This window comes from Nelumbo nucifera, chromosome 1 (assembly GCF_055504915.1).
Source record: "Nelumbo nucifera cultivar China Antique chromosome 1, China Antique-T2T, whole genome shotgun sequence".
NCBI lineage: Eukaryota > Viridiplantae > Streptophyta > Magnoliopsida > Proteales > Nelumbonaceae > Nelumbo > Nelumbo nucifera.
Window position 1 is genome coordinate 6732173 of NC_142649.1, and position 17157 is coordinate 6749329.

The 17157-nt window shown below is 33.4% G+C and overlaps 1 protein-coding gene across 1 annotated transcript in view; it reads left to right on the forward strand.

Moving 5' to 3' along the window:
- Nucleotides 1-10557: 10557 nt before the first annotated feature.
- The window catches only part of FTA (farnesyltransferase A), a 31751-nt gene continuing 25151 nt past the window's right edge, over nucleotides 10558-17157 (forward strand). Inside the window, exon 1 of the mRNA XM_010244447.3 lies at nucleotides 10558-10964. Coding sequence (XP_010242749.1) covers nucleotides 10734-10964 — 231 coding nt within the window. The 5' untranslated portion in view covers nucleotides 10558-10733. The remainder of the gene's footprint in view (nucleotides 10965-17157) is intronic.

Consider the following 17157-nt stretch of genomic DNA (forward strand, 5'->3'; position numbering starts at 1 on the left):
GATGAATTAGAGAACAAAAAATTTGAGATATTTATCTCCCAGTACTTCATTGTGTCAAGGATTCTAAAACCCAAGGTTTTTAAAACTGAACCGGACAACGAATCGTTCAGGGGTCCAATTCTTGGGTCGAATGGTCTGACCATTTGAACCAAATGGATGGCCCACTTTGACAAAAGAAATAAAAAAAAGCTAAAAACTGCTGGATGGTTTGAACGGTTCAACCACATGGGTCAGTGGTTTGTTGACTAAATCAATGGTTTTTGGCCAAAAAGATGGTTTTGGGATAAAATGGAGGACCAGTTCCGGTTTTTCCAGTCTGACTGTCTGGTCCAGTCTGGTTTCGAAAACCATGCTAAAACCAATCTGAATACCATACAGTAAAGGAGATTGGATTCAATTCTCACAAGACTGTTCACATCGTTCTCACAGCCTTTTACAGCCATGCCTTGGAAATATTTTCGTACTTGGGTGCTTTTTATGGGGAGATATTCCCAATGCAAGACTAAGGGACTGTGCAAATGGCGTGAGCACAAGACCGAATCCGATATCATGGTAAATAGCCTTTGGTCAATCCGGTTTGATCCATTTTGAGTGCATGGAGCAGTCAATAGGTCAAGTCTACACAAAAGAACCGAACCAATTATACGGATTCTGGTTCTGAGTTTTGTGTCCTGATTATAAATGGATTGGGACCGGTTTTTGCTGTTTTGAAATGATTATGTATTTAATATATAATAATATATAAAGGTCCAATGGGTTTTTGTTTTTGTAAGTTTTGTAACTTTGTTATACTTTGTCTAAAAAGTTAAATTATATAGACAGTATATAAGTTATTAAAACACTTGTTTATACTAGCGGGGACCCGTGTGATGCATGAGATTTATTAAAGAAAGCTAAACAAGAAAACACATAAGAGTATATAATTGTTTTATATTTTTAACTTTTAAAAAAATGACTAATTATTTATATTTTATAATACTTTTAATAACTTTTTATAATACAAAAATAACATTAATCTATTTCAGTTAAGCTTATTCATCGAACTTCTGAAACCAATCAGCCCAACCAACTCAACCTGAATTGCTCAGTTTCTAATATTTTCAGTTGAAATTGGGATCAGTTTTGTTGTGTCCATTTGTAAATTGACCAAAATTGAATGACCCAATCATAGATATATATTAATATTTTTATATTTTAAATATAATTTTTTAACACAAGAAAGTGGGGAAATTCCTATATTTCTTAGTCTCAAATATTTTATATTATAAATTTAATTTTTAATAAATGTAATTTTTTTAAATTTAAAATTGAGTTTTCAATATAATCTTTTAAACCAATTGAGTAAATCGAAAATCAACCCAAACCAATACAACCCGATTTAGTTGGTTTTCACTAATGGTCAATAGATTTAGGGTAACCAACTCCCCAACCTGACAATGTCAATTTGGTTGGCCAAATAGCCTACAACCAAACTAAACCAAGTCGTGACCAACACTCTTAATTTCATCTAAATTAATATTTTAACATCTAATAAATAAAAGTAGTTTAATATCCAATAATAATTACAAATTTGTAACAAAAATGCACAATAATTGAAAATATATTGATAATAAAAATAAAATAATTACAATAATCACAAAAATACTAAAAATACTAAAAAAATATATTAAGTCAGTCAATAAATATTGTAATCTCAAATAATAGTTTAATCTCTAATAAATATCAATGAATAAAGTACAACAAAAATACAGTAAATACAATTAGTATAATAAATTTAATTTAAAAAGTTAAATAACAGTAGTTTAATATCCAATAATTATTAATTTTTTTTTGTTAAATTACAAAACAAATATAGATTTATACATAATTATTGAAAATATATTTATCAAAAAACTATAAATAATCTCTAAAAATACAATAAATATTAGTTTTCGTATATTAAATATATAATAAATATAGATTAAGATTTTAAAATCATTATTAATGAATATTATCTTTTTGAAAATTATTTTTCTAGAATTATTAATTGATATAAGTGAAATTGGTTATTGAAAATATTATTTAGATATTTTAATATATCCTAATTTAAATTTTATAATTATAATTATTAATTGAATTAAATAATCTATAAAATTATAATTTATTCTATTATTACATAAATTCATTATTAATTTTGTAAAATTTTGAATTATTATTAATTTTAATATCATGTTATGATTTTTTTTTATTTTAAAATTTTTATTTTAGTGCATAATTTTGTTACTTTAACTATTTAAAATATAGGTATGTTAAATATTTTGTTATTTAAAATATTTAGTTATTAATATTTAAATAGTATATAAAATATTTAAAAATACTCATTATTGAGTTTAAGATATTAAGTTATTGAAATATTTAAATAATATTTTATTTTTTAATGTTAAATTTCTGTTATTCGAATACATTTAATTTGGATAATCTGAAAATCATAATTTATATTGTTAGTACATAATCTCGTGATGAATTTTGTAAAAATATAAAATCATTAATAATATGAATATTATTAAATCTATTTTAATTATTTTTTGTGTTCTAATAACTATTTTAAAGTTTATACTATTGTTACATAATTTCATTATTAATTTTATAAAAATATTAAATTATTATTAATTTGAATATTTTGTTATGATTTATTTTTTATTTTATTGCATAATTTCGTTATTTTAACTATTTAAAAAATAGTTATGTTAAATATTTCGTTATTTAAATATTTAAATATTATATAAATTTTTAAATCATTCATTATTTGAATTTAAGATATTTATTTATTAAAATATTTAAATAATTAAACCTTTTTCGATGTAATTATTTAGCTACTTTTATTATTTTATTATTTGAGATATTTAGTTAGTAAAATATTGAAATAATATTTTATTTTTTTAATGTTAAATTTATATTATTTGAATCATCTGGAAAATCTGAATTTAAGATATTTTGTTATTGAAATATTGAAATAATATTTTATTTTTTTAATGTTAAATTTATATTATTTGTATAAAATTTTATTTGAATAATCTGAAAAATCATAATACATATTGTTAGTACATAATTTCGTGATGAATTTTGTAAAAGTATAAAACTATTAATAATATGAATATTATTAAATATATTATAATTATTTTTGTGTTTTTAATAATTATTTTAAAGTTTATACTATTATTACATAATTTTGAAAAAATATTAAATTATTATTTATTTGAATATTATCTTATGTTTTTTTTTTTTTATTTTTGTGCATAATTTCGTTATTTTAACTATTTAAAATATAATTGTGTTAAATATTTCGTTATTTAAAATAGTTAGTTATTTAAGTATTTAAATAATATATAAAATATTGAAAAATACTCATTATTTGAATTTAAGATATTTACTTATTGAAATATTTTTAATATAATTATTTAGCTAGTTTTAATATTTTATTATTTAAGATATTTAGTTATTGAAATAATATTTTATTTTTTAATGTTAAATTTCTATTATTTGAATAATCTGGAAAATCATAATTTATATTGTTAGTACATAATTTCGTGATGAATTTTGTACAAATATAAAACTATTAATAATATAAATATTATTAAATCTATTATAATTATTTTTTGTGTTTTAATAAATATTTTAAAGTTATTATATAATTTGTTAAAATATTTAAATAATTTTTAAAATTTTAATTTAAACTTTCTTTAGACAGATGTAGATAAAAAGTGAAAAAGAGGATAAATTGGAATTAGAGATAATTTGGAGAGAAATTCTCTAGTAAATTAGAGATAAGTTAGGAGATAAATAGGAATTGAAGATTATTTAGGAGAAAGTGGGGGAGGTAGTTTAAGATATTTTAGGAGAAGAGATTGTTGGGGAAGGAGAGCATTTCATTGGTTCTTTAAAAAATGACATGGAATAAAAAAATAAAAAATTCAAAAAAAGGAGAAAATTTCTTGACCGCTTCGTTTTAATATATAGATTCAAAAAATGAAGTTTGAAATTGTTATATTAGATGTCAAAAATAATCAGCCTAATAAGCCAAATCCAATTGGCTCAATTAATATTCAATTCACTTGAGTCTGGTTTAAAAGAGCCAATAGGATTTGGTTTTATTGGGTCTATATGTCTTTATTGGTTTGGACTAGGTTCAACCTGTCTTGGACCACACCTGACCCATTGATAGTCATTAATGTGTACCTAGGCACACAGATGATGTGCATTTTAGGGTATGTGCCTCGCCTTGGTATTAGGTGTATAGCACTTTCAAAAGGCGGGCACCTAATGCACTTGATGCACCTTGCGCTTTGGCCCATGCATACACTTTTTGAAAATTGAGTGGGGGCTTTGCCTCGAGACCCCCAACCAAACCCCTCGAGGCAAAGTTCGAACAAATTCATGTCAAGGTCTTAAATTTTTAATTATAAAAATAAAAGGTTTATAACTTTATTCTTTTAAAGTATCTTTTATTAGGATGAATAAATAAATAACATTTGATTAGAGCAAAGAAAACACGTGCACAGTCAAAGAAGAAAAAATTAGAAGGCAAAATAAAGAAATCACCATCGCTCCCACAATAAGAAGAGGAAAGAAAAAGAAAAATGGCTCATCAAATTTCCTCTCCCTATTTTCCACCATCAAAGGTCACTCCTCTATTAGCCCTCCTCCCCCCTCCCCTTCTGCATAACCAATCCATCTACTCAAATTCTCCATCACTTCCCTCATCTCTCCTCCCTCCATTCAGCAGACATAAAATGTTGCAAACAGGGGCGTAGTAAATCCTCGTGGAAAAAAGAATAGAAAGAGGTGCAAAATATAAGATTCCTCTAGGGGAAAATAAAATATTAACTCCTCATCCATCTTAGAGGGCAAGGTAATAATAGCCTTGCTAAAGATTTATTCATAATATCCAATTTAATTAGAAAGTTAACAAAGTATACATAAACAGATAACAATGTTAATTAATCCCGCACGAGGAACATAATCAACTAAGCATTTCAAACTAAATTGAATTAATATATTGACAATATAAGCTTTAAGTAGAATCAAGTATTTCAATACAACAAAAAAAAAAAAATAATTTATGCTAGAAGCCATATTTCAGATTTAGTAAATCAGCATAGCTCATGTTTACCATTCTAAATTTAGTATAACAATTTAGATTTAATAGAACTCACATTTAGTAAAAGTAGATGCTGCCCAAGTAGCCTAACCCAAGGGGGTAAGCTGGATTCGACAAGATTTCCTCCACAACTAATGCCATTTCAAAAACTTAAGGTTCCATTTGGAAGGAGTGCAAATACAAATATGTAGAGAGCAAAACCTTATATTTTATATTATTTTGTATGAATTTGTAGTGTACATATTTGTATTTATACTCCTTAGCCTAAATGTTGAATTGAAACGGTAAAGAGCAAATATATGAAGTGTAAGGTGATAATAATAAATATCAATCAACAAGTATAAAGAACAATTGCAAATGAGCTAAAAGCACACACAGAGTTAAAGAGATTTGGCCAAACCAAGCCTAGTCTTCTGCTAAGACACACTACATGGGAGTTCTACTATACTACAAAACCTTTTGAGTGCTAATAAAACCTTTACAATAGTTAAACTTCCTATGTGAAAACCTTTAACCAGGTAGATTTATAGGTGTTATCCCAACCTTTTAGTGTTCAATCCTAGAATGCTCAACAACTATAAATTAGAAACCACTAGTTGATCAATCACAGTAAGTAAAATAAGACAATAAACAAATATAGCACAAAGTAATGCTTTTACTGGGCAGATATGCAAATACATAACAGACTATTCAAATGCAAGAATGAACACAAATAAATATGTGCTATTGCACTTAAAAAGACTAAAGATTCTTGGAGAGAATTAATAAAGGACAAATAGATTTCTTATGATTTTCTCCAAGGATAAAACTTTTTTAGCTTAGAATTTCTTCATTCTAGGAGTTCTTTTGCTATAACCCTCTTTTTCACTTTTAACAATTTGGTAGAATTCACTTGAATTTTTCAACTCAAACTCATGTATATATAGCACCAATTAAGCTTAGAGAGCTTGTGAACATTATAGAATTGTTGGGAAGGATCAAACCATTCATGGAAGTGTTTAGAATTTGCTTCCGACATTGTTGAACACTTGCCAAAAGAGGAAAGAATATTTGAGCCTTTAAACGGTCAAAAATTTTTTTTTTCTTCATGAAATAGTTGACTAGTACGAGCAAATAGTCTACTATTTAAATTCTTTTAGAAGTAGGTGGTTGACTATCAGGTTCAAGTAGTCAACTACTACTCACAAGTGAGAATCTTTTCTCTCTTGGTAGTCGACTACTTGACACAAGTTATTCTCAGCTGATAGACATAGTCCAATATCCTCATTTCATTAACCAACTATTGACCAAAGTCAATGTACCAAGCTCGAATATCATAAGTAATCGACTATTGCCTTATGGGCAGTCAACTACTAATTATGACCCCTGGAGTTTGGGAGTCAACTTCTTAAACCTCATCACTTAAAGTTTTGACAGTCAAGCCTAGTGTAGAGTATGGGGAAGACTAACCAGTTTTTTATCTTAACCATTGGCCTCTATGATTTTTGTAGTAGTGAGGTAGGTCTAAATTAAGTCCATTGTTGTGCATCTTGCAAATGATTACATCAAGATCCTAAAAGATTAAACAATTATAAGATTTTAGAGTTTAATGTCATCTTCTTCTTTTTGGTCATGATAGCACAATTTCTTGCTTGGCGAGTGCTTTGTCCATCATTTGATATAGTTGTTTCTTTGTATTTTCAAATAATCAATTTTTTTCATCAAGTCTTTCAAGTTCATCTGAGAAATCATATGATATAGTTGTACACTTGTGTCATAGAACATTAGTATAGGAGTTTTACCTACCGTTTCGAATAGCTCATAAAGAACTATGTTTTGGAGTCAAATTTCGGCAAAAAGTGTTAGTAGAGGGCCAATTTCCGATGACCTAATTTTAGATGACCTCCGATCTATTATAATCTACAATTTAACATAATTCATAATCTACAAATTCAAATGCTACAAGATTGGATGTATAGGGATCTTAATGGTCTGGGGTTCTTATTATAATCATTTTCCTTGCCAGAAAGTGGCTGAAAAATGGATATTTGGCAAAAGAAACCCTAATTCTTGATTTAAAACTAATCTCAACATGCAAGAAGAAAAAAAGCATAGTGATTTAAAGAATTAAATAACTTACCTAAATTTATTTGAACAAAAATCTCAATTCAAATCAACCTCTTTTAAGTCTCCAATACTTAACTTCCTCATTCTTCTAATAAAAAGTAGAAAAGGGCTCTTAAATTTGAAAGAAGAAAGGAAAAAAAGGTTTCCTAAGTTCAAGACTAGACATTTAGGTTCAGTCTATGTTTTCTTTTATTTTTTGCTAAAATGTCCCTCCATGGTGGGAAAATTATATGGTAACCCCGAAAGCTCAATTTTTTTTAACCTAATCGACATTTCAATTAGGTCATTTTCATGAACCGAATAAAATCGAATTAGACTTGAAACCGAATCAAATTTAAATCGGTTCGCTTTACTTTTAATTCGATTAATTTGGTTAGCTAAAATATAAATGTATTTTATATTTATATTAATAATTATTATTAAAATATATCAATATTTAAAATTAAAATACATATTATATATTATTAGTAATCTAAATAGTAATGTCAATATATATTAATGTTATTACCAATATGAATATTTATAATTAAATATGAATATATATGTATTGTATTTTGGTTTGGTTCGGTTGAATTTTTTTCTCAAATCAACCAACAACTAAAAATTGAAATTTCTAAAATCTCAAATCAACCAACTTATTCGGTTCGGTTCGATCTGATTTTTGGTTTTATAATCGAATTTGAATACCCCTAGTTGAGAGAACACAGTACAACCATTTGATTGATAGTATATTATTATTATTATTATTATACTTGATGGGACTAAATAATGGTGACAGAATAGGTAAATCTCAACACTTGCCCAAAAGTGTAAGAGTTTTAGATATTTTTAGCCTGTTAGGCTCCACCCTACGGGTCAAGCTATAACTTTGGTGGGGCTCGGGCTTAGGTAGGTTTTATGGTTTTTAAAACCAAACCAGTTAGGGGTTTGGTTATTGGTTCAAAAGGTTCGACCATTTGATCAAAAAAATCAGCCCGTTTTGACAAAAAAATTAAAAAATTAAAAAATAGTCAAAACAGTTAGAACGATTAATCGACTAGTTTAACAGTTTGCTGACCAAAATCAATGATTTTGGAAAAAAAAACAGTTTTTGGAGAAAATAAAACTGGTCAGGTCCCAGTTTTTCCGGTCCGATCCGGTTTTAAAAACCATGGTAGGTTCACATGTAGGTTTGGGCCTGATTTGGCCCTGAGCCTGACCTAGCCCAACCAAGTTGCCGACTTGCAGCCCTTATTGTTGACATGACGTAAAATGGTATAGAACATAACGTCGTTATATTCAGGCGTGTGTCTCAAATCTCAGTTTGGAGGAGTACAAATATAAATATATATAAAGTACAAAATCTTGTATTTTATATTATTTTATATGTATTTACAATGTATATATTTATATTTATATTTTCAAATTGAACCTAAAATTCAAACGCTTCCGTGCAACTGTGCAAGCGACAAGAAATTCGCATGCACGCCTCACGGTTACCCAGAGGTGCCAGTGGGGCGCCTATGTGTGAACTCAGAAAAAAGAGAGGATAAATTAGAAAGATCCCTCTGAGGTCAGTGACAAAACCCTCCACACTTAATTTGCAATAAAGACTCCTCTGAATTTAGTCGTTATTGACCGTTAATTCCGATGACGGAAAGCATTAAATTACCAACATATCTCACTAACCTTAACCTTACTTTATTTTTCTTTTTCTGCCATTCTCTCGTAAAACCTAACTGACCGAAAAATCTCTTCATTACTTCTCACCGGTGCATTTAAAAGATTATTCCTTTAAGAAACAATAAAGCGAAACTAAGAAATACATATAAAAAAACAAAGTTCAGTAGTTCGTTTTCCCCCTTTTGTCAGAACCTGAAGGCTGCCCCAAATGGAGTTGAGTCGGACTTACCCTTTTATGATACTTACGAGGACTATGATCTGAACATTCTCTCCGATGAATTTGGGAATTGCTACTGCGAGAATATCTGAACCTTTCTGCTCTTCAAGTCTACCAATAAAGCCTATTATAGGGATATTTTGGTCCACAGGCAACCCGACTTCTGCTTGAAGTGCTTTCTTTAGAAGAAGCTTTGCATTCATAACCTGGAAATGGCAATTTCAGAATTCAGCATATCATCAGTCCCTGCAACAAGAAACTGTCAAATAAATGGGAGAGGGGGTGGTTTGAAGTTCCTTACAGTTGTAGCATCATATTTAGCATTGATATATTTGTCTATGGTTGGGAGAGGGGGTTTAAACTCATCGCCTTGTTCCTGAACATCTGTGCCATTCACAATACCAATAATGCTAGTCTCCGGAATTATGTCATCGCCATGGCAAAGTCCTGGCGGAACAAGGCGCTATCGGTTGTGCAGGCATGAACCCATCATCTGGTTCCATCACCAGTCATCAGTTGCTGATTGGCGTGAAGGATCCCCCTCCTCTGCACCAGGGTCTTGTTGTATATTGTTCCGAATCATTGTCCTGTTCCTTCATACAGAAGCTTTGCTCTTCTCGCTGTTATGACAGCTGCCCCACCATTGTTGATCTCTACTTCAATCTGGTTGCTGGAGAAGGCAAAGAACTAAAGATAACATGTTTAATACTGTAAATTTTGAAATATCTAATCAACTACTTTTAAGTTTTAAGCCCATGGCCCATACTCCACATTTAACTCAAAGTTGACTGTGAAATCCTTCTGAACGTAGTTGATGGGATCAAGTGATCATAGTTACATGATCAATCAGCTTCTGTTCAATAATTTAAGTTAAATGTGTATGGATTTTCCATGAAAATTTAATTCAGAACTTATTTCTGGTTGACAGGTGTTTTTCTTCCTAAATGCGAAGCCCAAGGAGCAAATGTTTGTCGATAGATGTCAGACATCCAAATCTCCGGTCTTGTTGCACCGGCATTGGAGTTGGGCCTGTCTATGAATTCCGTCATGGCACCTGCAATGGCACCGACAACCAACTTGACTATGGATCATGTCGTTGCATTTTAATCGGGAGATGTCGGAGATCTGAAGCTCCGGCATTGTTGCATCGGCATTGGAGTCGGGCCCGTTTATGAATTCCGTCATGGCACTTGAACGAAACAATCGTGAAAGATGATTCGTAATATGGCCAATGCAACGTAGAGAAGAAAAAGGATAGTTTGGACATTTAGAAAACTTTAAATAATCAGATAAACATCTGTTTTCGAAATTAACTGTAGAACGCTAACGGAGGGAAGTCTTTGTCTAACGGCTAAAGTTTAGAGGTCTTTGTCGCAAATTAAAGTATAGGTCTTTGTGACTCACCTATAGTACAAGGGGTCTTTTTAATTTACCCAAAAAGAGAATAGCATAGAACCGGAGAAAGCTATTCTTCTGCTGCATTTGCACAGAATCTCTTGCTTTTCTGTTCTTTCCTTATGAAAACCCTATTTCTGTTTGATATCTAGCACTGTTTCTGTCCGAGACCTTTCGTCAGAAACTCTGATCCCATAATTCGGTTCTCCGGTCGCAATGGACTCCGACGAAGATGAGAGGATTCCTTTCAGCCAGAGAGCGGAATGGTCGGATGTGAAGCCAGTCTCGCAGGACGACGGTCCGAACCCGGTCGTGCCCATAGCGTACACTGACGACTTTAGGGAAACCATGGACTACTTTCGAGCCGTCTATCAATCTGACGAGAGGACCCATCGGTCGCTAGCTCTCACTGAGGAAGCCATCGACATGAACGCAGGGAATTACACGGTAATGCTTATATCTCGATTTCATATCACAAGAGAGAAGAAAAGAATTAAAATTTTCCGTGTGGGTTGTGATTGAATGCCTTCTGCTTTGGTTGTAAGCTCATCGAGTCGATTATGGGCTTGGCCAAGTTGAAACTGGACTTGTCTCTGCCAACTTTTTGCTGTTTTAGTTCATACACGAATGGAAATTAACAGTTCTAAATTCATTGAATGCTTTAACTCAGAACAGAGTTTCATTATTTTGATGTGGTTTTATCTGGGTCCTACGTAAATTGTACTTTTGACGGTCAGATGCTACTCAAGTGGTTTGGTAAAGACTAAAGACCATGAGTGTTGATACCACCTATCTTGGAGAGCTTGTCTTTATCCAGTAACCTACTCTACACTTCTAGTTTCATACCTGCCTTCGGGAAAAGCAATGAGCTAATAAGGTTATCACAATCTCCATTAACTCGAACCTAGAGCAAGCAAAAAGACCATGCTATAGTAAAAAGTAATGATAGTATATATCTTTTGGAACTAGGATTATAAATTTATTGGCGTTTTAGTTTGACTCTTAGCATGTTTTAACTTTTAACTTTTAATCCAAAACAAATTACATTGGAGATGTATATATCTTTTGGATTCGGTAGTAATTATGTCAAGCTGGATCATTATATGATTGGAATGAATATTATATTCCCACTCAAGAATCCGCAGGAGTTAATCTAGATGATAGTAAATTGGGGTAAATTCACCTAGTGGCCCATCTAGGTCTTCTGGTAAAAATTCTAGTGGCCCATAAAATCATCCAGTTTGGATGTCTAGGATGTAATGTTTCTGGATATCTAATAAACCAAGAGTGCTTGAATTGAAGATTCTAGACTAATGAGAACTTAAACCATTCATTACAATAGTCCTAATAATTGTAACGTTGAAGCAGTTCCTGTTTGATATTTGAACTTCTAAGGAAGGTTGATTTTTTTAGGGTAATAAACAATGAAAATTTTATTATTGTTAGAACTGTTAATATCTTATGTAGTATGTGCCACAGGGGCACTATTGTCTTTTTACTCTTTTTTATTATGTCACCCTATATATAATAATTAGAACTGGCGCCGCCAGCATACTTTTGGACTCTAATATTTCTCTTCTCTTCTCCTCTGTTTCTTCTCTCCCTTCTCTGTTTTTCTCCCTTGTCTCTTCGGTGGGTTTTTAACCCCTGTTTGTGGATCGTGTGATCTTTGTGACTGAGTATGAGATCTGTAGGTCATGTATGGTCTGTTTTTGATGTGACAGCACTAGTTGTATTGTCTCCTGGTGGTTGTGGTGATTAAGTGGGGGGGGGGGGGCAAATAGTGCTGTTTGTGTCTAGACTCTAGACTGTAGAGTGGTTTATGTGGACTGCAATTCTAGTGTTCCTAGGGCTAACCTGTGTCAGAAGTGATCCTTTTGTGCTTCCATCAGCTGTATTTAGAGCTGAGCAATGATCTTGATTATGTTCTCTGAAGATTCTGCATCTTTTGGTGTTTCCGCTAGTCAAAACATACTGACTGGGGGGCTGGATATAAATTTCCTTATGGCTGTAGTTCCCTTTGATGGGCTTAACTACCTTGATTCTTCTAAGGGAATTAAGCTCCACATTACTGCAAGAGGGAATATAGGTTATATCAATGGTAAAGCGAAGGAGCCAAAGTTTGGAAGTGCTGAACATGATAGATGGGATCAAGAGAATAGTATGGTGATGTTGTGGCTCTTAGTCTCTATGCTGCCATAGGTGAGAAAGACTTTCATGTGGGCTGAAACGACTTATGAAATATGGGAATAGACAAAATCTACCTTTTTAGAGCAGAGACACTATGCAAATATAATACCAATTGCAAGCTGAATCATCCACTTATAAGTAGGGGGAGAGGAGTCTCTCAGTATATTACTCAGATTTGACGTCAATTCCGAATGAGTTGGATCATTATGAAAGTGTGGATTGGAAATGTGATGAAGATGCAAAAGCCTACAAGTCCCTTGTTTCCCAACAAGTATTTGCTTTCCTCTTGGGGCTGAATCCTATGTATGAGTGTATCAGGGTGCAAATTTAGTGTAGTCTAAAAAGAGTAGAAGATGTGATGAATTGTTCAGGGGGGAGCCAGTTGCCTTGGTAGTCAGAGGGGGTACAAATGGAAATGGAGGGAGTTTTTTTAAGAAGGGTAACTTCCAAAAGAGGGTGGATGACAAAGACAAACTTTGGTGTAGTCATTGTTAGCGGTCTGGGCACACTGGAGACACATGTTGGGATCTCCATTGGAAGCCTAAGTGGGCTCAAAAGTTAAGTAAAAATCAGCATCAGATTAGACAATGCTAGAGAATATTTTGAGAAGGATTTGGCTACATATTTTTTGGAGCATGGGGTGATTCATCAGAATAGTTGTGCTTATACACCGTAGCAGAATGGGGTGGCAGAGAGGAAAAATACACATTGTGGAGGTGGCGAGAAGTCTTATGATGTGCCTGTTTAAGGTGCCATTCCATATTTTTCCAGATGGTGAGATATTTCATATGCCTTTGAGAGTTTTTGGGTGTGTCTATTTTGTTTGCATTCTTGGTCCTCATCATAGGAAGTTAGATCCTAAGGTCAAGAAGTGTGTTTCTCTTGGGTATGCTCAAAACCATAATGGGTATTGTTATTATGATCCAGTGTTGGGGAACGGGTTTGTCAATATGGATATTACCTTTTTTGAGTTTACATTCTTTTTCTTTGGTGACTCTCCTCAGGGGAGTGTTTTGGGGAGGAGAGCTCACAGCTTGTTCCTCTTCTTGTTCCTTCATCTGGTCCATTAGCTCCACCATTAGCTCCAGTCTCACTGCCTGATCCACTATGGCTTGCCTCATAGTTCTTTCAGCGCCAACGCAAGAGGGTTGACTCCACACATGCTTTAGTGGAAGAACCTGCACCAATCTCTGCCATTCCATCCATGATTCTAGGTTCGATTGATACAATTCTAGGTATTTCTCTTGCACCTGTTGTTGCCTTTGATCCCATTGATAACATTTTTGTACTTAACACTAATGTTACAACTGATCTTGATTTTCCTATTGCACTCTACAAGGGAAAGAGAAAGTGTACAACCCATTGCATTTCACACCATCTTTTCTACGGTGCCATATCACCTTCTTATCATGCCTTCCTTTCCTAGATTCTGTGTCTATACCCAGGAATGTTAGTAAAACCCTCTCTCCAAACTTGAGTAGAGAACAACTATGATAAAAGAAATGGAGGCTTTGATTAAGAACTAGACACGGGAGAAAGTTGATCCTCTAGCCAAAAAGGAGACAGCTGGATGTAGATGGGTGTTCACTGTGAAGTACAGGGCAGACAACAACATAAAGAGGTACAAGACATGGTTGGTTGCAAAAGGGTATACATAGACCTATGGTATAGATTATCTGGAGACCTTTGCACTAGTAGCTAAGATGAGCTCAGTTTGGATCTTCTTGTTTCTAACAACTACTTATTCATGGCCGCTTTTCCAGCTTGATGTTAAAAATGCATTTGTTTAATGGTTATTTGTAGGAGGAGGTATATATAGACCTTTCAACCGGTTTCTATGAGAATGTTGGTGAGGGAAAAGCTTGTAGGATAAAAAAGTCATTATATGGTTTGAAACAGTCACCTAAGGCATAGTTTGACAGGTTTAGGGGGGCATTGGTCCGTTTTGGATGAACACAAACCTAATTAGATCAACTCTCTTTGTGAAGAGAGAAGCACTTGTGTCATTATTGATTGTGTATGTGGATGATATAATTGTTATAGAGAATGATCTAAGGGAAATTAATGCACTCAAGAAGTCACTATAACAGGAATTTGAGATTAAGGATCTAGGTGAATTAAAATAATTTTTGGGGATTGAGGTTGCAAGATCCAAGCATGGGATATTTAATTCTTAGAGGAAGTATGTATTGGACCTACTGTAGGAAACTGGGAAGTTAGGAGTTAAACCAACTGATACTCCTATTGACCTGAACCACAGGATTAATGCTTTGGATAGTGTGTTGGTTAAGGATGTTGGGAGTGTTAGACAATGTATGCCCTTAGCTCCAATCAGAATGATGTACATTATGACATTTAATGTAAATGAATAAAGTACATATTTGATTCATGTTATTATGGTATGTTTCTGTGTAATACCCTTAAACTGGACACATATGAGACTCGTGTTAGTTTAGAATGTTCACAGCCGATGGATCGATCTGGGGAGATCTATCCTGATAAGGCTGACATTGATGTGCCGCCAAGTTGGTTGGGGTAGCCTGTCTCAGCTGCTAGGGTGAGACCCGAGGTACATGTAGTGTGGGTTTTCTTGAAACCCTTAACCGGACCAGAATTCCAATATTGCCCTGGACCTTGGTGATTAGTGGGCAAAACTGGAATATTACACCTGACCCCTAGACTCGATTATGATACTACACTAGGTGTCGGATTGGGCTGTCTTTGATATACCAATGTGGCTGATGTGTAGATCAATGTTTGGGTCTCACACCATACAAGGAAATCCAACTGGGCAGCAGTTTAGAAGGTTAGTGAGCACATGGACTTAATGGGCCTAAAGCCCAATTCGAACTGGTCTAATTTGATTAGTTAAAGAAGGGGGCGGATCTGGGATTTGGATCAACAGATAGGATAGGGAGTTATCCCCATCCACTCAGAGAGTCCAGATCCAAATGCCGATTTGGATTTGGAAACTCCTAATAAGATTAGGAGGGCTGATCTAATCTACAGATAAGATAAGGGCTTATCCTTATCTCTTAAAGAGAAGTCCTGATCCAAATACTGATTTGGATTAGGAAACTCCTAATGAGATTAGGAGCTCTCTTTAAGGCTATAAAAGGAGGAGGAGGGCGAACTTCCATTCATCTCATAACAACTGATTTTAGATCACAGAAAGAGAGAAGACAACTACAGTAAGACTGCGCCATGTTCTGCTCTTGCCCCCTCCTCCTGCTGCCGCCATTGCCAGTTCGTTCTCCACTGTAGGAGCGATCAAGAAGTATTCTTGATATCAGTTTTTGGAGAAAAACTGATATGAAGTCGTGCTCACATTCCCTCCATCGAATTCTTGCTGAAGGATTCGGTTCTTGTGAAGAACCTGCTGATTCTGCTCCACCCTACGCTGTGTCATTTTCAGTGGGAGCAGTCTTTGGAGTTTTCTTTGGGTGTGAACACCTTCATTGGGAGATATTGTTTCTTCGTATCAGGTACCTCCCTCTCCTACCTTTTGGTTTCAGATCTGGTCCGGTTTAGGTTCAAGATTGATCATTGAAAATGCAGATTTTCTAAAACAGGGAATGTAATTCCCACATGGGAGAGAGATAAATTTTTTGAAATTTCGCCCTACCTACCTGCAGGGTTCGGCTATCCATATGATGGATCTCTCATCCCTTTAGTGGTATTAGAGCCATGGTTCAAATCTTAAACTGAAATAAATCAGATCTGAACCTGCGCAAATGGGCAGAAGGCGTTCTACCCGATTTGTGCAGATTGTGGTTTTTCTGGGAAATTGTTTCCTAGATCAAGGGCGAATGATATGGAATTAATTCTTTATAAATCTGAAATTTATTTAGAGTTCCTTATAATTTTCTTGATTTATGGGCTGTTCGTACAAAGGAGATCGAATTCTTTATTGGCACAGGATATTAGCGATTTTGCAGTTCTATTAATTTTGGTCTGTAATTAATTTTTTTTTTAATTTCTAGACTGAATGTAAAGGAATTCGATCTGATGTAATATTAATAGAAAGATTAGGGTTTTCTATTTATTTTATTTCATGATTGAAGGTGGCTGCGCAAGAGAAGGAGAATTTGCAGATAAGTAAATTGCTATCTGCGATTTGCAGTTTATGAAACTGTAAACTGTGATCTAACATCTATTTTGCAGGTTGGGAGATGTGCGAACAACCCTGTTACTGATTTTTGTTTGTCTTTGATCAGTAATTAATTTCAGATCGTTTTTTTGAATTAAAAATCAAACCCTAGACCCATTCGAACTAGATTTGACCAAACTGGTTGGACTGAATCTGTGGTTCGATGGGGGCTGTTCTTAGCCCTAATTTCCCACTTTTGGGTCAAGGGATTGATGTTTAATTGTGAGACTTAATTCGGCCCACACCTGTAAGGCCCAGTTTTGAGGTGTTAAAACTGCTAAAGCCCACTAACTGTAGAAA